This window comes from Triturus cristatus, chromosome 7 (assembly GCF_964204655.1).
Source record: "Triturus cristatus chromosome 7, aTriCri1.1, whole genome shotgun sequence".
In the NCBI taxonomy this organism is placed as follows: domain Eukaryota; kingdom Metazoa; phylum Chordata; class Amphibia; order Caudata; family Salamandridae; genus Triturus; species Triturus cristatus.
Window position 1 is genome coordinate 429,271,225 of NC_140590.1, and position 23,728 is coordinate 429,294,952.

The 23,728-nt window shown below is 43.5% G+C and overlaps 1 protein-coding gene across 3 annotated transcripts in view; it reads left to right on the plus strand.

Annotated features, from left to right (window-relative positions):
• Positions 1-23,728, plus strand: part of LOC146809872 (myosin heavy chain, skeletal muscle-like) — an 880,636-nt gene that overhangs the window by 462,411 nt on the left and 394,497 nt on the right. For all 3 annotated transcript variants that reach the window (XM_085616724.1, XM_085616725.1, XM_085616726.1), the window contains one exon: positions 21,897-21,953. In XM_085616724.1, the coding sequence (XP_085472850.1) occupies positions 21,897-21,953 (57 nt within the window). The remainder of the gene's footprint in view (positions 1-21,896; positions 21,954-23,728) is intronic.

Sequence of the window (23,728 nt, forward strand, 5' to 3'; positions counted from 1 at the left end):
GAATTATAGGACTTTCCTGTTTTTCCATCTTCCGAATATTGTTTTGGCTAAAGAAAGGAAATAGGATTCTCGACCAAAATTTCTCAGAGTGGGAATGAGGAATATAAAACAATGATGAGGTTTGTGAATACTCCACCTGCTACAAGGTATTGGGTGTTCACTGCCTTCTCAATGGCCACCACTGTGTTCCTCCCCAGGAAATACTCACAAGTCAGGATGAGCAATTTCCAACCAAAAATTCAACTTCGTGCACACCTGTATACATACTTAAAATTAGGATTCAGGCCGCCAGTGTTAAAATGTGGGTATTTTGACATTTTTCTTTTCAAGAATTAAAATGCATTAAAAATTCGCCAGCATACCATATTTCTCTTGTCTTGGATAACACAGAACACATGGGAGCACAGAACCAGTGTAACACAATGCCTCAACGTTTTAACCACAGTTCTTGCCCAGAATGAATGAATGAAAGGAATTTGGTACAGCGCAAACCGCTACTCCAGCTAAAGTGGGCTGGTGCTAAGATGGAAAAACCGTGCGAGTGTGGACATAGTGGCAGGGTACAAAGCTGGGACTAATGAATGCCCAGCATTGGACGCACAATGACTGAACTGGTTGTGAACGTTTTTTAATTCCCTCAGCCCCCAGATCTTCATACTGCCTTCAATGCAATGCAATGCAAGTACCTGTGTTAGAAAAAGACAGGAGTAACAAAGGGAATAGTGAACTGAGCCTCGGAAGTTTAGGCCGGGGAGGCATTGTTTAATGGTTACCAGACAATTTTGATATTTTAAAAATGAAAAAAAATATTTACTCAGAGCAAGTCAACTGCTTGAGTTATTCTCTTACTCCAAATAGGCCTTTTCTCTGGATCCTGAGTCTGTCAGTGACTGGGGCCCTTAATGCTCAATCTTATGGAAGAGGTTGGTGAGTGTTTGTATTTATCTACAGTAAGGAAAAGAATGGCAGGTAAAATGAAAGACAGCTTTAGAACCATCCAATGTCCTAGCACCTTCTGTGTGACCCCACAGGTATTACAGTGTGTAAGCAGTGAGCTTCTGTAATTCAAATACTACTGAAGTGTATGGGCATTCTTAAATTATGGGCCAGAGATCTAGCCATTGATATCTACAGAATGCTTCATGTAGCAGTCTTTCACTATGCAGAATATCTCTTAGTGACTAACAGAAGCAGCTGGCGCAGGTAAACGCGGTGGGTGCGGTTGGGGCAGAGAGGGGTTCGGGAAGTCGACAGACAACGGAATAGGCAAAAAGAATAAATAAATAGAACCTTTTCCGTCGCCTGTCGACTCCCCTTACCCCACCTCACCACCCACCTGGCTTACCTGCACTGGCCGCCACTGGTGACTAAAGGCACCAGATGGAATGTTAAACATTTATCATGTGTGTTACAGTATGTTTTTACTTTTCATATTTACTCATGGTCCTCGAAATAGGTGAAGAAAGGTGAGCTTGTTGAAACCCATACTGCTAAGAACTTGGCAAAATGTATTAAAAACACAAGAAATACCACTAGAAAGGAAACATGCCTAGTATCCCACAAAGAAATATTATTGTCTGCCTGGTAAGAGACAATGTCAGAGGTGAAGCTCTATCTTTCAGGTAACTGGCCCACCAGGTGTCCAGTGGCTGGTAATAGGGGCCAGCACGCTACCAAATTCTGGAAAGATCACTATAGCTCCAATGATTCTCACAGTCAGGGTCCAAAAGAGAAGCAGCTGGTGTTGGGAATGTGGTACTAAGCAAAGTAGGCCCCATGAGGAAACATAAAACCTTCAAACAGTGGTAGATGGCTGGGGCACCTATAGAGATCTGATTACTCACTTAACCCTCTAGTTTCCTATTGGCAAGTGACTGCAGTGGATTTAAGGGTAGGGTTCTATCCTACCTGTTAACTGTGATTTCTCTGGAACCCTACGTCTAAGCAGATGGTTCAAACTGTTTTGAAATCATGGTGGCATTAGGCATGGGAGATACCTCTTTCTGTCTCTTACGTATCAAAGCATTTCCAGACAGACAAAGAATTCATAAAACCCTGTGATGCATCACACTCTTTGACATGTAACAGTGGAATATGTGTGAAGAAAAAGTGAGATGTCAGATTCAGCATCATCCCCAGTCTTCGGTTGGTGCAAGCACATTTGCCTAAAGTACTGAGTAGGAGTGCTTTTTGCCTTTTTCCACTAAATTCCTGTCCATCTAGAGCATCCAAATAATTTTCAAAAATGACGATCCAGTCCTTCCAAGGTATAGAAGGTGGACCAGATTGTTGCAAAAATTGAAGGGGAGGCACAACAGAAATCTGCGGAACAGACATGCTGGAAAGAAAAAAGGTGTGTTAAGAAATTAAGGCAGATAGTACATAACATTGCAATACTGCACCAACAACAATATACTTTACAACTGGTGTGCGTGTCACCGCTGTGAGGCAACACGTGCTGAATCAACACAGTGCCAAAAGCAATAAACCTTAACACAGGTGTGCGTGTCACCGTTGTGAGACAACACGCGCTGATGCTGAGAGTACTGGTAATGATGTTAATAAATAGCTTATCAGATAAGTGGTGTGCGAGTCACGGTTGTGAAATGTGCTGATATTAAAGGTGTCACAAAGAACTACAAAGTCAAACCCAGAAAAGTACCTGAAGAAACTTGCGGTGTGCATGTCACTGTTGAGGCACAAATCAAATCAAATCAAATCAGGTGTTTGTTAAGCGTGACTACTCACCCGTAAGGGTCTCAAGGCACTGGGGGATGTGAGGGGGGGGTTTACAGGTTCCAGTCCATCAAGGAGGGGGTCTGTCGAAGAGCCAGGTTTTGAGGTTTCTTTCGAAGATGGGGAGCAATGTTATCTGTCTGAGGTGGAATGGAAGGTCGTTCCAGGCTCTGGCCGCGTGGAAGGAGAAGGAGTGGCCTCCCGATCTGGGCTTTCTGGTGCGGAGGACCACGGCGTAGGAGAGCTGAGCTCGTAGGGTCCTTTGGGGTGCATGGAATTTGAGTCGGCTATTCAGGTATGCTGGTCCGGTGTCGTGGAGGGCCTTGTGAGCATGGGTTAGCATCTTAGGCAAGCGCTGACTGCTGTTAAAAGAGGAAATAGTGTTTGTGTCTCCACTGAACAAATAAATGTGAAGGAACCATAACTTGAGACTTAAAACCCGTGGAGCATTCCGCATCAGAGATACCAAATGGACGCATCACGTTTGCGTGGAGCACGATTACGTAACTGCACAGCTGAACTGGAAACTTTCACTGCGTGCAGGCGCAACCTCCGTGATGGCGGTGTCTGCCATGCGTGAAGATGCAGTGACGTGTGAAGAGATCGGCCCAGGTAAAGTCACGAACTCCTCCCGCGGCGAAAGATTTGGGAAGGTTTCCCAACCATCACCTCTCCTCCATCTGCCCCCAACTGACCTCTAAGAAAGTGTGGCGAAGCAAAGTGCCCTGAGGTGTCTGCTGCTGGGCTCCAATGTGTAAACTTCTCCTGGTCATCGCAATGGAAGCCGTCACCAAGACTTCATCAGAAGACGAGCAAAGAATCATCGCCAAAAATTGTTGTAGAAGTACGAGGCTGGAGATTGAGGTAAATTGATATGGTTGACTTTATTTAAGCCAGCAGGGTAACGGACATCTCTCAGCTGACCAGCGAGTCAACTGACAAGATCCGAACGTCCGCCAACAAAGGAACGTCAGAACCTTAACACAGAACACTCAGGGGATGAGGAATATAAGAAACAGCAATAGGTCAACAACAAGCTCAGCTGGGAAGAACCAGTACTCAAGGACTGAAGGAGTACCCAATCATTAGTTGGCTGTGGCTTCCCAGTCCCCAATTAAAAAGGGTATAATGAATGGATTTATAAGCAAGAAAGTAATTGTTGAGGACTGGCTAAACACTGGTAGGGTTGCACTACAGTGTAGGAAGAACATATCTGACCAGGAATGGAAGCTGCGCTATGGATCTTAAGTCTTGAAAGTTTTTGAGTATGCCTGGCTGTTCTGAGCTGCTCTGAACTGACAGCTGGACCGTGCCTGCCTCAAAGGTTAAACTGATCCAATGATCACCTGCTCAGGGATCAGCTGACTGAAAGGTCTGTGTGGAGAATGTCTCAAGTAACCCTGGGTGAAATTTGCATAATTTTCTTTGGGGAAATTACATGAAATTTTGCAGCATTTTTTAGAGGGAAATAAACCAGACATGTGTTCTGTGTGCATTGTCCCCATTCACCCACAATACCTGAACAACATCTCAATAAGCAACATGGTGTAACAGCATAATCTCTGACATTCAGAGTAACAACTGTAACTTGAAATGCTGAAAATTAGGTACAATTAAGCCATCAATTTCAGCCAGGCCTACTTTTGACAAACTGAAGGTGCTCAGGAGCCTTCAGATCTTGCTGGGAGGCTTGCTAAGGAAAGACAGCATTACGGTCATCCTCTAGAGCAATCTTTCTAGAGAATGTGAGCCTATCTGTCCATAATCCTCTCAATGCCAGAAGGGAGTCCATGTTCTCACACCTAGCATGTGATCTGTGTCTAATGACTTGAGAAGGTTGCCTTATTGTCCAAACGAAAAGCAATACAAGCTTAGTTACAAGGTCAGTTACCTCATCCGTGGTGACAATAAGCCATATTTTTCAGAAGTGTTTTCAGTGGAGCTTGCCCTCGGACAGTTGACTGATCAAAAGAGCATGCACTATTTCAAGGAAGCCCTGAGATGGTTGCAACACACCTGCATGAAAACAAATCTGACCTACTAACAATACTAACTCATTAGGCACTCTACATTGTCAAAGACACTTGAGCATTCAATCATCTGGTCATTTATGCCTCAACTGTCCACCCAAAAGTAACATAACAAGCACAAAGGAATGTGGGAGAATGCAGGACCATCTTTTCTTTGTTAAAACCTTTGCATTTCTGTGTTGATTAAACAGCTGTACAAATTAATTTACAATGTAGATTGCTTCATTTAGCCTTCAAGAAACATAATTTAATTAGCATAATGACTAAAAGACATAAGTTAAGATGAGAAAAGCACTGGGTCTACTTTAGTACATTGCTGAAAACCTATACAGTCATATTCTGTCATTATTGAAGAATAGATTTGTTGTAAACTGAAACAACGATGTGATTAAGCATTTACTAAAGACATTAATTCCCTCACTTAGATCATGTTTTCTCTGTTATGTTGACCGAAGTTCGGACTCCATTTTGTATTGTCATGCTTCCACGTGTTCCCCACGAGAAGAGTCCAACCTCTGTGTTAGTTGCTCTTGTAATCTGCCTAGTAACAGTCTATAAATAGCTCCTTTGTCCATCTGGCGCATGCCCAGACTTGACCACATCTGTTTTCAGTTAGCCTCGCTTGACCATGTTTTCGCGGGCTCAAGGAGTGTGTTAGCTCCGCCCACATATTGATTCAGTATCGAAAATGACCATAAATGGTAATGTTCTTCGGCCTCATGTTGTATCCACCCACTCATGAGCCCCTCTATTGTGTATAAAAGGGGACCATGTACGTAAGTTCTTTGTGCTACTCTATGCAATACTGAAGAGTGTTGTGTGGATTGTAGGACCACCCTTAAGGGTTAATAAATGTTGTCTTTGTACTTTGCAGTTTCTGTGCCAACTTCCTTATAGATTCCATTACAGGAGAGCGAACCCTTGTGTCCTGCGGGCCTAGCTGGGGCTTGTATTCATCAATTGGCGCCCGTCACGTGGGGCTCATCGGCGACTCGGATGCGCGAAGGACTGGTCGCGACGAAGGTGAGGAATTTGGCCAGGGACGTGATCACTGCCAGCGGCGTCTTAGCCCTGGCATCCCGAGGTTTTTCTTCCTTCCCTTCCGAGCTGACCGTCTGGGTGGCGCCGGCCTTCGACTGAGACCTCTTCTGTCGGTCCTGCCGTGAAAGCCGTTTGGGCGATTTTGGAGCTTGGCAGTTGGAATCTGGACTCTTGATTGGTAAGAACCGTTGTACGGTACTTGCTCCGAGTTTTTGAAGCCTGGTCTGGCTATTTGAGTTTGATTTGTGATGACTAGTCATATTTTGTATTTGTCTTTGTGAAAATATATGCGTTGCAACACATATAGGCAGGTAATGTGGAGAGATTTCTCCGGAGCTGTGTAACTTTGAACGGCGCAACGATTAAGTGCCATTTTTTTATAATATTGCATATTTTGCATTATTTCTGAGCATGCCTGCTTTTAGCGCACTCCGTAAGTGGTGTTGCTGCTTTGGAAACCAGTTGAACCTCGAGGAATCTGCTCCGGCTCCCCCAGAGGGGACTCCTAATAGGGATATGTATGTGAAGCATGGTCTTTCTTCCATAATGTACAGCACAGTATGGAGGAAATATACTAAAAAAGATCCTGAGTTGCGATGGCCTTTGTATGGGTCGTTTGATATACGTAAGATTGAGTATGTGGAACAGTGTATGTGTAAACGGCGTGCGCGGCAAGATATGCTTGAATGTGTGCGACTATGGGTGAAGGAAGTGCGTGAGCGAGAGAAACGCGAGAAAGCGCTGTTTGATAAAGAGCAACGAAAGAATGATCATGTGAGAGCGCAGGAAGCAAAGCGTCGGGAGGAAAGGGAACAGACGGAGAAGCAAGAGAAAGAACATAGGTTACAAGTCTCGGGTCAATATGCTGTCCGTCAGCCACTCTATCCTGTCCTTAATAATCATGACGATGATTTTTATTTATTAGATCGTTCTCCGCCTCCTTATGTCGGCGCGTCTGCCCCGAGGCCACAAGATTCTGGATCGGGTTCGAGTAAGGTAGACACGCGGTCCATGTTATCGGCCGAGCGAATGGGTGAGCTTCGACAGTTTTCCTATCGTGCATGTAAGGGCAAGTTATCCCTTGATGAACTGTTGGCTTCTTGGGAGTCGTGGCAGGATAGGGAAAGGTTGTATTTCTTGGGACACTTTTCTGATGAAGTGATTACTGCCTTTCGGAAATATTCCAGTGTCTTTGAACCTGCTGATATGGTATCAGATTCTAAAGCATTGCGTAATGGTGTTTTCTCTCCCTCTAAGGCGCCTGAGGCGGTTCGACGACTGTTTGCGTTGCGGGATGAGGCAGCAGACCTTAAAGAGAAAGCGCGCCAACATCTTGAGGAGGAAAAGCGGTCGGATTCGCGTGCTGGAGGCGGCCATTCATCCACCTCGCAATCAGATAAGAGCGATCCAGTGCATGCTAAACCAATGCGCGAGGCGGCGCCTTTGTATGTTCCTCCTAAAGGAGCGGGGACTAGCTCGGATATTACCTCCGCCGATGCTAAGGGATATTTTGTGTATAATTGGGTTTATACTCCCTGGCACAGGGCTGACGTCATGGCATTAAAGAATGCGTTGCCAGATCCCCGCAAGAATCCAGCGGCCTTCTACGAAGAAGTCGAGGGGGCCTTGAATTCTTGCGTTATGACCTTAGCAGATATAGACCTGTTCTTTGGCCTTATCCTACCACCGGATATGTGGCGATCTGTCCGAAAGGTAGATGATATAGTTGCCTTTAAGGCTCGGTGGTCTGACCTTGAGGATGAGGATAGGGAACGGAAGCCCGCGCAGAAACCACCCCAGAGTATCTTAGACCTCCCTACTGCTATTCTGACTAAATTGAAGACAATTATCCCCCCTAAAAAGATTGATTGGAATATGTTAGCTTCATGTAAACAGAAAGTTGACGAGTCAGTTGCGGACTTCTTTACGCGTTTTGAGGAGACGTTTCATGATTTTAGTGGCCAGTCGCTTACTGATGATACGGGTCGCCACCTCTTTGCGGATAAATATGTGGCTAATCTGCTGCCGGCAGTTGCGGCCCGTTTGAAGGCGAGTGAAAGTTCTTGGTCTTCCGCAACACCGACGGCCCTCCTGACTATCGCTCAGTATTATGAGCGTCAGGAGCAAGAAGCAAAGGGCCAGGAGGAAAAGAAATCGAAAGAATTAAAAACGAAGGTGATGTTGGCACAAGTATATGGCCCGCCTCGACGGGGTAGTAATAGAGGTAGGGGAGGATCTTACGGTCCTCCCTCGGGCCGGTCTGATTTGAATAGGAACCAATGTGCGTATTGTAAGCAATCGGGTCATTGGGCTAGGGACTGCCCGGTGTTGCATGCATCGCGTCAGGGGCATACTCAGGGTGGCCCGCGAGGTAGAGGGGGTTTCTCGAACTTTAGAGGGAATTCTAACGAACAGGCTCGTTTTGACTCTGCTGGGCAGCACCGAGATAGATCAAATGTTTTCGATCGCCAGCATCAGTATCAAGTGTCGGGGATTGACCGATCGGGGTACCATGACTCTCAGCATGCATAGGAATGCGTTGGATGGGGGTTAGAATCAGTTGAGGTGCCGGTCGATCAGAAGGGTCCTTATGTATCGGCTGAGGTTTTGGGCTCTACTGATCAGTTCCTAGTGGATACAGGAGCGACACGTAGTGCGCTGTCTAAGCAATTGGTTCCGGGGGCTCCCCCATCCGGCTTAATGGTCACATCGGTAGGGTTTGACGGTACACTCTCCCGAAGCCCTCTTTCGCAGCCCCTCATGTTTAAGGTTGATTCTTTTTCTGCGCCCTGTCCGTTTCTGCTTGCCCCGTACACACCGGACAACATTATGGGCCTTGATATGTTAAAGCATTTTAGGGCTACGATCCGCTGCTCCCCTGCTGGTGTGCGGGTAATATTAAATGACAATTACCCCCGGTCTGAACGGATGTGTGCGATGTCAGAGGATGCGCTGTTAGCTACTCTCCCTCGTGCTTTGTGGGCAACGTCGGATACTGATGTGGGACAAATGGTGATTCCACCGGTCCACATTAGTGTCCAGGAGGGGGCGGTGTTACCACGCCTCCCACAGTACCGTATTTCCCAGGAGGGCGAGGAGGCTCTCATGCAGATAGTGCAGGATTTGATGGCGGTAGGGGTAGTGGAGGAAGTCCCCTACAACATTTGTAACAGTCCGATTCTTCCCATACTGAAAAAGGATACGGATGCCAGAGTTTATCGGTTTATAATTGATTTGAGAGAAGTAAACAAGATCGTGATACCTCAGTACCCAGTGGTTTCCGATATCACGACGTTGCTTACTTTGGTCCCGCCTACGGCGACTATGTTCTCAGTGATCGATTTGAAGAATGCCTTCTTTTCCATTCCCATCCACCCTGATAGCCGATATCTTTTTGGGTTTACATTAAATAATAGATCTTATCGTTTTTGTAGGATCCCCCAGGGCTACACAGAAAGCCCTAGCATTTACAGTCAGGCTTTGAAAAGACAATTGGATTCCTTTGTTCTGCTCGAGGGGGTCGCCCTCATTCAATATGTCGATGACATCTTGCTGGCGGCTGACACCCTGGAATTGTGTGAAAAAAGTACGTTATCCTTACTTTCCTTTTTAGCATCCCACAATCATAAGGTATCTAGGAAGAAATTGCAATTCTGTAGACCAAAGGTGACTTATTTGGGTCACCTTTTGTCTAAGGAGGGGCGTGCACTCACACCGGATCGTATCCAAGTAATTTTGGACACACCGAGACCGTCCACGCAGAAGGACGTGCGTGCATTTTTGGGTCTTGTTTCTTTTTGTAGACAGTGGATATTGGGGTTTTCACATATAGCTAAGCCATTGTTAGCCCTCTTGACAAAGGACACGCCTATCCCAATCCCTTGGTCAGATGAGTGTGATACTGCTTTTCAGCAACTACGACAGGCCCTTTGTTCAGCACCAGTGTTAGGGACCCCTGATTATGCAAAACCCTTTTCGTTGTATGTGCATGAGAAAGATGGATGTGCATTGTCAGTTTTAGTGCAGATGCACGGCGACAAGCAGCGCCCTTGTGCATACTTTTCGGCTGTACTTGATCCTGTCGCCCGAGCATTACCAGGGTGTTTTCGCTCGGTTGCGGCGACAGCTGTGTCAATACGCCAAAGTGAGGGAATTGTGTTATCTCATAAGTTGTTGGTATTAGTCCCCCATGCTGTCGATGCCCTGCTTAATCAAACAAAGACGCAGCATTTGACTAGTGCCCGCTTAACGGGATATGAGTTGACGCTTTTGGCTCCTCATATTACGTTGAAAAGGTGTGTAACGTTAAACCCGGCAACATTGTTGCCATACCCCGAAACCCAGCCTGAGGCGCGGAGAGCACATGATTGTATTCTCGTGACTGAGGAACAAACAAAGGGTCGTATTGATCTCCAGGATACGCCCTTTCCAGATGTAGATGGAGAACTGTGGGTGGACGGATCATGTCTGAAGCTACCAGATGGTACGACTTCAGCAGCGTATGCAATTACCACGTTGCAAACGATAGTGGAGACTGCACGCATACCACAGAAATCAGCTCAAGCAGCGGAACTGATAGCATTAACACGAGCATGTGAGCTCAGTACAGGATTATGTGTGAATGTTTATACAGATAGCCGCTATGCCTTTGGAGTAGCGCATGACTTCGGCCTACTCTGGAAGGAGAGAGGGTTTTTAACGTCGCATGGAGTACAAATAATGCATGGGGAGTTAGTTCATAATCTTTTAACTGCATTGACATATCCGAAGAAAATTGCCATTGTTAAGTGTAGCGCCCATAGGAAAGTAGTTGACAAAGTTGGAGAAGGGAATGCGTTAGCAGATCGAGTAGCACGAGAGACTGCGATGCAGCCCGGTACTACTGCCATGTATGTAGTGAAGTCACAAGTAGAAAGATGGCATGATGCGAAGGAAGAAGTGCGAGAAATACAGAGGACCGCTTCTGACAAAGAACGGGAGCAATGGTCCAGTGAGGGAGAATTGGATGATGAGGGCTGCTGGAGAAATAAGCAGATGGATAGATCGAAATTACCCACAGCTTTTGTACAACCTATGGTTCAGATGGCACATGGGCTAGCACATGTTGGGGCTTCCGCAATTGTAAAATTGCTTACCCAAGTTTGGGAGCATCCAGAGATTGCTAGCACGGCAAAGAGGGTGGTACAGACCTGTATGATTTGCCTGCGGTACAACCCAGGAAAGGGGACTCGGACCCCAGCAGGAGGGTTCGCAATGCCTACTGCACCCTTTGAGGTTTTGCAGATGGATTACATCCAGCTCGAGCGTTGTAACAATTTGAAGTATGTCCTAGTAGTGGTGTGTGCCTTTAGCAAATGGGTTGAGGCCTACCCTACGAAAGACAATACTGCAATGACTACTGCGAAGCTGCTGCTGAAAGAGTTCTTCCCCCGATATGGCGTCTGTAGACTTCTGTGGAGTGATAATGGGCCTCACTTTGTAGCGGATGTTATAAAGTATGTCTTGAAGGGCCTGGGCATCACCCAGAAGTTTCACGCGGTATTCCACCCTCAGTCTGCGGGACTAGTCGAGAAGTATAATGGTACACTGAAGCTCAAGATCGCTAAAATTCAAGCTTCGACGTCTTTGACTTGGCCAGATGCTCTACCGCTGGCGTTATTGTCAATTAGATCGGTACCACACTCTCGAACTGGCCTTACACCGTATGAGATTGTCTTTGGACGCCCAATGAATATTTGGGGTCCACCAAACCCTAAAACTGTGTATGATGTACCTTGTGTAATGATGAACGATTATCTGGCACAGTTAACGGATAACTTGGTTTCTATTCATCAACAGGTCCGGGAGGCGCTCCCTGATCGGTCCACCGGTGAAGGACATGGTCTCCGACCTGGTGACCACGTGATGGTGAAAATATTTGACAGAACAAACAGCTTGGAACCGAGATGGGTGGGTCCTGAGCAGGTCCTCCTCGCAACGAGGACGGCTGTGCGAGTCTCCAACCGAAAGAATTGGATCTATTCCCTGCACTGTAGGAAGGTGCCGCCCGGGTTGGTGGAACCTGCCGTGCTGACCGATCAATGAGAAATCTTGGCTGCAGAGACAGGCCGTGCTGCGGAGCCAAACGCCACTGAGGAGCTCTTTCCGGACCACGCAACTCCTGGAGGAAGGCGATATCATCTCCGGCCAAGGAAGTGAGTTCTCCAGTACCGGGACATACTGTCAGAACGGCCCTTGGGTTAGTGAAACGGAGAGCCGATGAGGCAAGGGGGGGGGATCAGCCCTGCATTAGTGTAGCGACACCCGTCTTGGCCCGCTGGTGAAGAAATCGACCGCTGCCCAAGGGGAAGAGTTCTGACAGACTTTTAGTTTCAGGAAGATATTGGGTTTATTTTTGACATGGAGAAAAAGAAAATTCTTTGTGCATTAGGGTTCATGTTGACAGTAGCCATTGTTGGGATAACCACATGGTTTGTGGAGGATGTAACTCCCGCTCGGAAAATACTTGTGTTGACAACTCCGGTGCCTGAGGAGCACTACTTTTATACATTACCGTATCAAGAGTTGAAGCATCGACAGTCTTACTTGAACAACACTTTCATCCAGATGCTGCATCATACCCACGTTGCTACGAACGCTACGAACTGTTGGATATGTGGGATGATGCCAGCCCATCAGAAGAAAGGAGGAACGCCATTTATACCACTTCCTTTCTCTCATAATGGCTCTTGTAGAGCATGGTATACTTTGCTTTTTGCCACTCGGAAACCGACAGTGGGACGATTGCTCTTCAGACTCAATAAAGAATGTCACCAAGATAAGAATGGGTATCCGCAAGCGAATGGGACAATTTGGGAGTGGGAAGAGTACCGACCAGACAATGAATCCATTCCCTACATCTTCACGAATACAAGAGACACTGTGGGAAAGGACAAATTTGTGATTCAAGTAGCACAAGCTCAAGCGGATCTGTGTGTCCAGAGTGTGGGTTTTATTCCTGTTGGTGTTAGTGATTGTATTACTGTTCTGAACATTGATGGGTTGAACAATAGTACCTTTTTAGCCTCCCATAATACGTACTTTGTGTGTGGAAATAAAGGTTATTACCGTCTGCCGGCTGGGTGGTCTGGGGTATGCTATGTATCATTCCTATTACCTCCTGTATTCCTAGCACCCGCATCTTATCATAAGGATCTGAAATTATTGAATAATGTGACTGTAAATAGGTATAAACGTACTTTATCAATTGATGATGTAGATCAGACTGATACCAGTCTGCAACAGTATATTGATTTTAATTTAGGACTGTTTTTCTTTGTTGGAGCTGCCCTGAACAGTAGGAAGATCCGAAGATTAACAAGAGTGGTAGAGGCTGTGACAAATCAGACTGCTGCTGCTCTTGGGAATCTTACGGAGGAATTGCAAATTACTAGAATTGTTGCATTGCAGAATCGTATGGTATTAGACGTTATGCTAGCTGACAGAGGAGGAGCATGTAAAATTATTGGAAGTAGCTGTTGTGTGTTTATCCCTGATCATACGCCATCAGTTTATAATGCCATCAATAAACTGCATAAAATCGCAGCTGAAATCCATACAGAAAACGGCACTTGGTCCTTTTCTGGATGGTTTTGGGCGTTAATTACTGCCTGGGGATGGAAGGTTTTAACTGGTCTCTGTATTATTGTAGCAGTTTTGTTCTCGTGCTGTATCTGTGTTCAGTGTGGTCCCTTGCTCTGTTCTGTATGTGTATCATTTTGTATCCCCGATAAGAAAGCTATTGCCAATGTGGCTCATCAGAAACGTTTAGCTAAAGAAGTCGAGGAAATGATGACAATTGATATATATGATGATTATCCTAACAAACCGGATGTCTTCAGTAAATGCTGAAAGGGTCGTCTGTTGTAAACTGAAACAACGATGTGATTAAGCATTTACTAAAGACATTAATTCCCTCACTTAGATCATGTTTTCTCTGTTATGTTGACCGAAGTTCGGACTCCATTTTGTATTGTCATGCTTCCACGTGTTCCCCACGAGAAGAGTCCAACCTCTGTGTTAGTTGCTCTTGTAATCTGCCTAGTAACAGTCTATAAATAGCTCCTTTGTCCATCTGGCGCATGCCCAGACTTGACCACATCTGTTTTCAGTTAGCCTCGCTTGACCATGTTTTCGCGGGCTCAAGGAGTGTGTTAGCTCCGCCCACATATTGATTCAATATCAAAAATGACCATAAATGGTAATGTTCTTCGGCCTCATGTTGTATCCACGCACTCATGAGCCCCTCTATTGTGTATAAAAGGGGACCATGTACGTAAGTTCTTTGTGCTACTCTATGCAATACTGAAGAGTGTTGTGTGGATTGTAGGACCACCCTTAAGGGTTAATAAATGTTGTCTTTGTACTTTGCAGTTTCCGTGCCAACTTCCTTATAGATTCCATTACAGGAGAGCGAACCCTTGTGTCCTGCGGGCCTAGCTGGGGCTTGTATTCATCAGATTCACTAGTTAATGTTTGTCTGAAAGTGAGATGCCAATTGTATCTAGCAAAAATCATATTATGGCAATGTTTATAAAAAAATGAAATGCTAGAAATGTAATTTAAAAGGTAAAGCATTCTGACCAGTGTATTTTCAGTACATTATTTAAATGTTAATGCAATACCACACCTCTGCGTATTGGGTAGTTTATATCAAGCTTGAAATTAATTTAGTCTCAGATACCTCCATGACAGACACTGAGGGAAATGGGGTGGTTAATTTTTGCCAAACCAGAACTAGCTCTTTTGAGGGAAATATAATTATCTCTAAACAATTTATCAAATGGGAAACAGCCCTCAAGACACTGAGATGACACTGATTTGCATGCTGCATAATTGTAGATTGTCACCCAAGCATGTCACAGACATAGCCAAAGACTTCATATCCAATGGGCTGGATATGTTATTTATAACTGACACTTGGCTAAATCGGCTGTTCACATCCATCATTGACTTACTACCTTCATCAGACTTCACTATAGAGGACTTACCTTGAACGGCTGGCTGCCACCTCTCCTCCATCCTCTTCCATCCTCCTTCATCCTGTCTCCAGTCCCGGCCGGCAGCAGGAAGCACCTGGGCACACAGGCTCCCCTAATAACAATGCTGTAATGCAGCATTGTGATTGGTCTGAGCACCGTGGTTCGGCACTCAGACTGGGACAGGGAAGTTGTGCATGTTCCTCATGAGGCTGTGTAATGTAGCCTGGTGGAGAACATGCAAAGTGTGCATTAGTGTTTAGCAGGCCCAAGAGGGCTGGCCAAACAGTCATGTGAATTTAGGGAGTACAAACCACACCTCCCCCTGCTCCAGACAGCCCCGCCCGCCACTGACTGCAATAGGATACATAAAATTATAATAAAGATATGTTATTATCATTTTATTTTTCCTTTTGAACAGTGGGACAACGCTCCTCCACCTTAGCGGAGGAGCCACCACTGGCACTGAAACTCCCTGTATGTCGACCTTCTCACAGTGGAAGATCTTTCCTCCTGTGAATATATGTCGGAATCTGAACAGCTGAAAATTCTCTGGTGAAGGTCCCCCTTCCACAGGAGACCACCAAACATTCCTCGAAAATGTAATGGAAACAATCATAGAAGACTGCTTAGTACACCCCAAATGCGATATTCCTAGGAGACTTCAACCTACACTAGAACAACAACAAATACTTGAACACTTGCAATTGACCACCTGAAAAAACTTCCTCACCAGCCACCGCGTTTTACAAGTGTGCACAGGAGCGACCCATGTCAAAGGTGTAACATTGGATTTAATCATATTGAACAAGGTAGCTGTGACTATCGACTCGGTCAATGCAAATGACTGCTCAGACCATCATCAAATCATATTCCACATCAAAGCGAAGGGTAAGAAATTTAAAGGCAGAGGGATCAAACCAACACATTTGACCAGAGATACGAGATTGATCAACAAAGATGAACCTCCCTTTGCCAGTGTAACCTGTCATCTCCCGTGGAACTACAAAGAGCACTAGAACACTACAATGAGAAAAGGGTAAACATTGTGGAGAAGATAGCTCCTCTGGATCAACCAAAACCAAAAAAGAGAGGATGTGACGAAGACTCCCTAAGAGATTATGTAAAAAGGGGCCTCCACTTCACATTCAGTACAGCTAAGGGAACTAAGAAGCACAGACAAAAGATTTTTTGGAACAAGAAAACATTTTTCTTCAGAACCCAACTCGATAGAGCCAAAAACTTCCCACATAAACTCTTCAATATTATCAAACAGGTAAAAATGGTTCATCAACCCCACACTGATCACTAACACCTCCTCTGAGAACTGGGAAGCCTTTGATGACTCAATCACAACCAGCAGGGGAAGTTTACTGGATCAATACACCAACACACACCATTCACTCCAAAAATGTATAATAATTGAAAAAAGTTAAACCAACAACCACCCCCATCGTAATCAAATCATGATGCCACATGAAGCAAATTCAGAATTGTAAATAAAGAAGAGATTTGAAAAGTCATAGCACCCATGAAGCCAACCTCCTGCTTAAGGATCCAATCACCTCTACAATCATAACAGACATCAACCATTTTGTTGTTCCCCTCTGGACAAAAATTATAAATACAACATTAACCCAAGGAATGATCCTAGACTGCTAGAAGGTAGGACAAGTGTTCCTTCTTTAGCTCAGTTGGTGCTGATCCAACAGACCTAAATAAGTTTTGCCCAGTGTCGAACATCCCCTTTCTTGTGAAACTGGTAGAAAAATGTGACACAACCACTTGGCCAACATATTGAACAGTTCAACTTACTGGACAAGTACCACTTTGGGTTCGGACCAGGTCACAGCACATAAATGGCTGCCATTGACATAATGAAATAAAATGAAAACTTTATTGTTCAGTTAATTAAAACACTTGTAAAAAATTAAAGAAGAGAACATGCTATCATCACATTGTTGCTTAAAACTGTATAGTTGATATCAAGCTGCGATCAAAGGTTAAAATTTAGGATGGGGAATAGCAACTAACTGTAAAGTGACCGGGCCTGTGATCCTGTTAGTGTCATTTAAGTTAGGTTGCTGGTAAGTAGATAAGTATGGGCAGGGAACTAGCTGTTAATAGTGTGTTGTTGCACTCATGTCAGAGGCTAACTAAATAAGTGAGATGCCGGAAGCAGTTGCAAATGGCTCAATAAAAAGGTAATAGTGAATTAAGTGCTATTTGTGAATATGGGATGGGGAGCGCTAACTGCCATTAACATTGTGAATGATGCACTTAACACTTTATGAGAACAAATCCTGCCTTCTCATCTCACTCAAATTATCATTAGCATTGGATATGGGTAACCACAACTTCCTCTTCGAGCTGCTCAAATTCAGAATTGGTTTAGCTGGGACCATTCCCAATTTGTTCTCCTCCTTTCTACAAAATGGGCAGCAATGAGTCAAATTTAGAAACTCACAATCATATGTGACTCTAGTTAGAATGGGAGACCCACAAGGATCAACAACCTGTCCCCACACTTTTAAACCTATATCTGGGACTGCTAACGAAAATCCTCCAGCAGGCGAACCTATCATACCGATGTGTACTGATGACACCCAGCTATACCTCAAGGTCTCGTCATAGGAAGATATCAATCAACTCAATAACAGACTTATGAAAGCACAAGCCTGGCTGGAAAGTAACCAGCTCATTCATTTGCCCTTGAAAACTGAATTCCTACTCTTCTCTTTACAGTTCCCTCCCTATACAACATTGGAGGAAACACCTTGACCAAAATCCATTGAGATTCCCCTTGACAAGAACCCAAACATTCAAACACATTAATTCTCATTCACATACATTGCACTATGCCAGGTGAACTTCCTGAAGAAGGTGAAATCTTTTAATCCACCACAAGACTTCAGACTGCAGTCCAAACCTTAGTATTATCCAGACTGGATTAGAGAAGCATAATGTTAACGGGTCGACTGAAATAAAACTTGGCACCAATCAAATTGACCATCAGTGCCACTGTAAACCTCATAACAGGGAAAGGCTATTTGACCACATCAGACTATCTCTAGAGTCCATTAGTTGGCTCCTTGTAGAAGCTAGGATCCAGTTAAATCTATAGCTTGTATGACCCATAAAGCCCTGCACCATGATAAACACGGATACCTAACAAACAAGCTCAAGATATCAGGGGGAACCCGCTCCTTTCGTAGTGTAAATTCCTTCTTGCTAGATCCCCCAAGATTCAAGAAGAACAAAAGATATGCACGTATTTACTCTGGATTTGCTTCCAGAACTTGGAACTATCTCCCACCTAAGAACAGATCCAGCTTATCGACAAACACATTCAGGAATGAGATCAAGAGGACTCTTATAGAAAGATATAGAGTCATAACAGAAATCATATGGGTTAGCCTGATTTGAGGACTATCTACACCTTGGATGTAGAGTGCCAAATATTAGGCACAACGGTCGTAGGCCAATTTAAATTCACATTGCCTCAACCCTTTATTTAGTAACTTTTCTCATATCAAATCAAATCCCAGCGGCTTTTGACTTTTACAAATACATGAGACAGAATTCAAATGACATGAACAATAAGCTAACTCTAAATACATCATTGCTTGGTTCTCATTCTACCCCTTGATGCCAGCCTTGATAAAGTCTGAGAGGATGAAACACGTATTGGATGCCGTGACTACTCTATGTAATCAGCTACTCATCTTTAACAACTGCCCTTGAAGGAAAATAAAGATTATTAGACTTAAGTGTAAGCCAATGAAAAATCTTATGATTATTTTGGAAACAATTTGTAGTGTGCTCCAGTCTTTCTATTTCCTATTGGAGTGGGCTCCCAATTCTTGAGGAGCCCACATACAACACCTGAGGAAGCAGGGTGTTTTGATTTGTTTAGAGCACTGCATTGTTACCCTAGATCTTTATGCTACTGTCATTTTATGAACCTTTCCTCTACTGTGCCACTTACTTGATGAGCATTTGCAACTACTTATAGTTACTACTACCAATGTAATAGCAAGTTTCAGTTTTTATTGACAGTTTGATATCATGCCCAAAAAGGCAATACAAGCAGTTCATATACATACCTAATACAAAAAAAAACACTGATCGTATTAAAAATTATACTTTTACAATAAGAAATATATTACTAACATACTTTACCCACACTCATAATTGCGTTTAAAATCAGCAAATATTAATTTTTCCCGCTACCCGATCAATAGCTAAAAACATTAAAATCACTCCTATTTCCTATCCATAGTAAAACAACAGACCTTAACAACAGATCTTAACCCCCTTTCGGGAGTATTTCATCAATCTTATTTCCAAACATGATTAACATTATCATTGTGCAAAATGCAATCCACTTAGGTGCTAACTAGAGCAATAGTATTATAAATGCGAGTATTTTTTATCTCTTGAGCAAGTGAGAAAGGTAGACATTGGGTAAACAATTCACCATGTTCTAAGAACTATTTCCTAAATTCAAGAATAGTCAATGGTAATACAGGAAGGATTATAGTTCTAAAATCATCTTTAGGCTGTACGCACTTAGTCTAAACAGACATTAGACTTGTGTATACTAAAAATTATCTATTAATAATGGGTGAAAATGCTATTTCTTATGTGTACAATAAGCAACAAAAGTGCAAAATACATGTACTATACTGGTAAAGAATTACCTTTCCACAAAGTACCCTTTCTTATATTGAGGGTATAACTAAGACATAGGACCTCATATACTCATTCCACATCCCTAATGCAGCAAACCTTTCTGCTTAATTACTTGACCATAAACAACAGACAAGAATTTCCCTACTGCATAATACAAAGGTGTATTATCACATCTTAGAATGAATTGCATTAGGCCCTTTGTATGTCGGATGTGAGTCAGTGTAAAGGATAGTAGCAACAGTGTTTTTCTACTAGCAGCAAAACAGGAGCAAGATATAAGTAAGTGCAAAAAGCGCAGTGGTCCCCTTAAGCAGAAAGACACTTGGATATATCCAACTCTATTTGCCGCACCAACTTCCATCGTAAAAAAACAGGTACCTGCCCCAATGCCCACCTCATTTAATAGGTACTCTTTATACCCCTCAGGTAAGGTTGAATATTCCCACATACCTTACATCCTTTACATGACAGATTATCTCTTACATGCATCTTCTAAGTCTCACCTCCTAGAGCCCTCTTTTACTCAATGCTTTACATCTTGCTTGTGCTGTTTAACAGACAACCCTTGAAGTTCCTCCCCTACTGCAACATCTAGGGATACCTTAATATCCAGTAGGTTAGTCACCCACCTGTCGGCATACTACTCCTGCATGCAGGATTTTATGATTTCAAGTGTATGAGGAGGTTTCTGTGGGATGTTTACAAAGTGTGTGAGTGTAAGAGAATGCAAGTATTAAAGAGCATGGGAATGTGTATTTGTTGATGACAATTAGTGTGTAAGCATGTGAGGGCATGTGTGTGGATGTGAGATTGTATGTGAGTGAGTGTGTTAGTGTAGAGTGAGTATTTGAGTGCATGTACAATTGTTTAGGTCCATGTGTGCTACTTGACCTGGCATCTTGGAGGTAATTATTTTCTAATGGGCATGGTACCCAGGGTATAAGTGTTGGTAACCTACAGCAAATGCAGGCTCTGCGTACTTGAAATAAGTATATATGTATCTATAAATATCTATGTATGTATGTGTTATTTATATAGTGTGAACCAAGCCAAAAGGCAGTAAAGCAATGTACAAGGTGAAAGACAAACAAAGTTAACAAGCCATAGCAAAATGAGCTGTGGATGTTTAATGCATTGTGATATAGTGTGTTTTTCAAGAGGTAAGTCTTCAACTCTTTTCTAAACTGGAGCAGCGTTGGGGCAGTCCTGATGGGTACAGAGATATTGTTGCAGATCTTGGGTGCATAGATGGAAAAGATGTATGTAAGTGGTACTTGAGTACAGCAACTGAAAAGGCAGCGGAGTGTTCTGCAGGGTCAAAAACAAGGGTACAGCCAATAAGTAATTGAATGGGAAGCTGGGTTCTGAAAGTGTAGGTAGACAGTTACTTCTTTGTGATGAAGTGATCTTTAAAATTGTGTGCCTGCAGCTATTTCCTAAATTTAAGAATGGTTGGGGCAGTTCTAATGAATACAGGAATGTTGGTCCAGATCCTGTGTGCATAAATAGATAAGTTCTGCTGCTGTCCTGTTTTTTAAATTGTTTGCATTTCTTTATTTCCAGTCATCTTCTGGCTGCGGGAGTACTGACAGCCATCGAGGTAGTGTGTTTGTCAGCCAGATAGGCAGGCAGTGGCTTGGGTCACGTTGGCTTTGAAGATGATGCTGTTGTTTTTTTAGGATGCCGTGGTCTGGCAAGAGGAGACAAATAATTCTGGCATGCAGAAGCAAAGATAGGAAAGTACTGGCACTGGCATATTGGAGAGAAATCTTCACAAATGGGGGGCACCATGGCAAATTTTAAATAAATGGGGTAAATCCAAGGAAGGGTCGGAATTACCTAGCACATCCTGAACATTCTTGAATATTTCATATATGCCATTCCTGAGCCCATTGGTTTCTCTTGCAAATGTGTGTGAAACGTGTGCTCGAAAATGTACTGTTTGACCCCATCATGTTTAAACTTTTCTTAGTAGCAGAACCCTCAAACTCTCCTAGAAGAAGTAGAGCTAGCTCACTTTGCTGGTTCACTACAGTAAGATACAATTGTTACTTCACATCAGCAGCTGTCACTAGTACTATACCCAGTGTTTTATACCACTATTGGTCAATCTGGCCTACTATCAATGATCCTGATGGGCATGAGAACTAAAACGCAATCCTTCTATAATACTTTCCTTGTTTTGTGAACTGCAAAATACATTAGAACGAAGATAATTGTCTTTGTTTTATTGATGGAATATTGTAACAATTTTAATTAATTGAACAATAAAGATTCATTCATTCAAAAAAAAAAAATTGTCTCAGCTTTTTAAACCTCATAGGAAGCAGGTACAGTTGTTCTCCAACATAATTGTATCAATATTATTCCTTTCAAGATCCGAGTTGATGAACTGGAGGAAGAATTGGAAGCAGAAAAATCAATGAGAGCAAAGGTACGTAAAAATATTTTAAAAATAGAGAACCTTTGTTCAGTTAAATTACTCTTTATATACTTCTAAAACGTAAGCTCTTGGCTGGAGCAGCAACTGGGAAAAATATCTAAATGTTACAAAATACTACTATAAACTTTGGCTCAGGAGTTCTGGGGAATCGATTGCCAAATTGCTATTGGTACTGATTGCATAGCCTTTTGCTCCTTCTGATCATAATCAAACTACTGAAACCAAAAGAGTGAACAACCCAACTAATTTCCAAACTACTCCTATAGATTCTCCCCCTTGTCTAGTACAGTAAGAGGGAGCAAACAGTCACTAGAAGTAATTATAGGAGTTATGTTGGATGTGAAAGAAAGTGTGTAAAACTTTGAAGTCAGTTTTATGAATAGTATGACTTTGTTGGATGCTTTACTTACAAGGTTCCAACTGGAGTTTTTTTCATTCTAACTGCTGACCAAGGGCGCCTAATATGGAAGCTGAGATTGTTTAACCTGAAAGCTCACCCAACACTACTGTTGTGGGTGAGGGAAGAACACCAAAAGATGGTTCTTGGCTCATATCTCATTGGTGCATTCTAGGCACCATGAGACAAGACAAGTACTCTGGGAATTTCCTTAAAAAACAAGCTGTCCTTCACTCACACACAAACACAGACCACAAAGTTGTGGTTTGTCACCTGTGACAGGTATTTGAAGGCATTCCATTACTACACTCACACTTGAGATTGACCTAATACTGCCTTCCTTAGGTGTTAGGTCCCTCGAACTACTGCAGTGCTACCTATTAAGGGTTTTCAAACAAGGAACTTTTCAAAGTCCAACCAGTCCAGAGCCATACTGTCTAGCTTATGTTCTGTTTGAAATAACAAAACTGTATCATGTAAAAAGGAAACTAAATATATCGATTGCAGAGTTGTGTTTGACAAGATATTTTCAGATCGAACCAGTCTCATTGGAGCAAGAAAAAAGTGCAAAATTGTGCAATGTGCAATTTGTTAAATTGTGCAAATTTCATGAAGCCTAAATAAAATTTTGCATGGGGCTAGTTACCAAGTACTATTTATAAACGCTTATAGCCACGAATACAATGTATAGATCTATGCAGGTCATTTGTTAACTTTGATTAATTGTAGTCTTAAACACTCAGATAGGTGCAGTAAACCCTTAGCTAGAATATGTTCCATAAATTAGACAAGACTATATCTCAATAAGTGGATGCAGTTTTGAAACCATGATATGATTTACCCTGTAGGTATGAACCTATGGAATGTCCTGACACATGGGATACTGACTTTATGTGTTTGGCGTGACACAAAGTTACACAGACCCCCAAACAAACAGTACATTGTAAACCAAGCCTATGACGATGCACGGCATCATGGAGGTGAGGCGTCGGTGCCGAGGTCGAGGCCAGCTCCCTGGCTGCCACAGGGGAGGTGAGGCGTCATGTCCGCGAGGAGGCGACCTGTCTAATCCTGGACAGGGGAAGTAAGTTGCATCGGTTATGAGGCGTCAGTTCTGGTAACGGTGTAAAACCGGCGAATTTGTGGAGTCACCCTCGGTGGTTATCAGCGCTGTGATAACAGGATGCAGGCGTTGGCGATGACGGAGTCGCTGCGAGTGCTGACGCTGGAACTGCCGATAACTGCAGGCATCAGCAGGCATTGAAGGCCGTCGGAGCTGCGGTGCAGGCTGGGCAGTGCGTTGTGCACTTCAAAAGCGGTGCCACTGGCCTTGGTGCAGGTTGCAGCGTCATGGCAGCGTCGCTTGCGG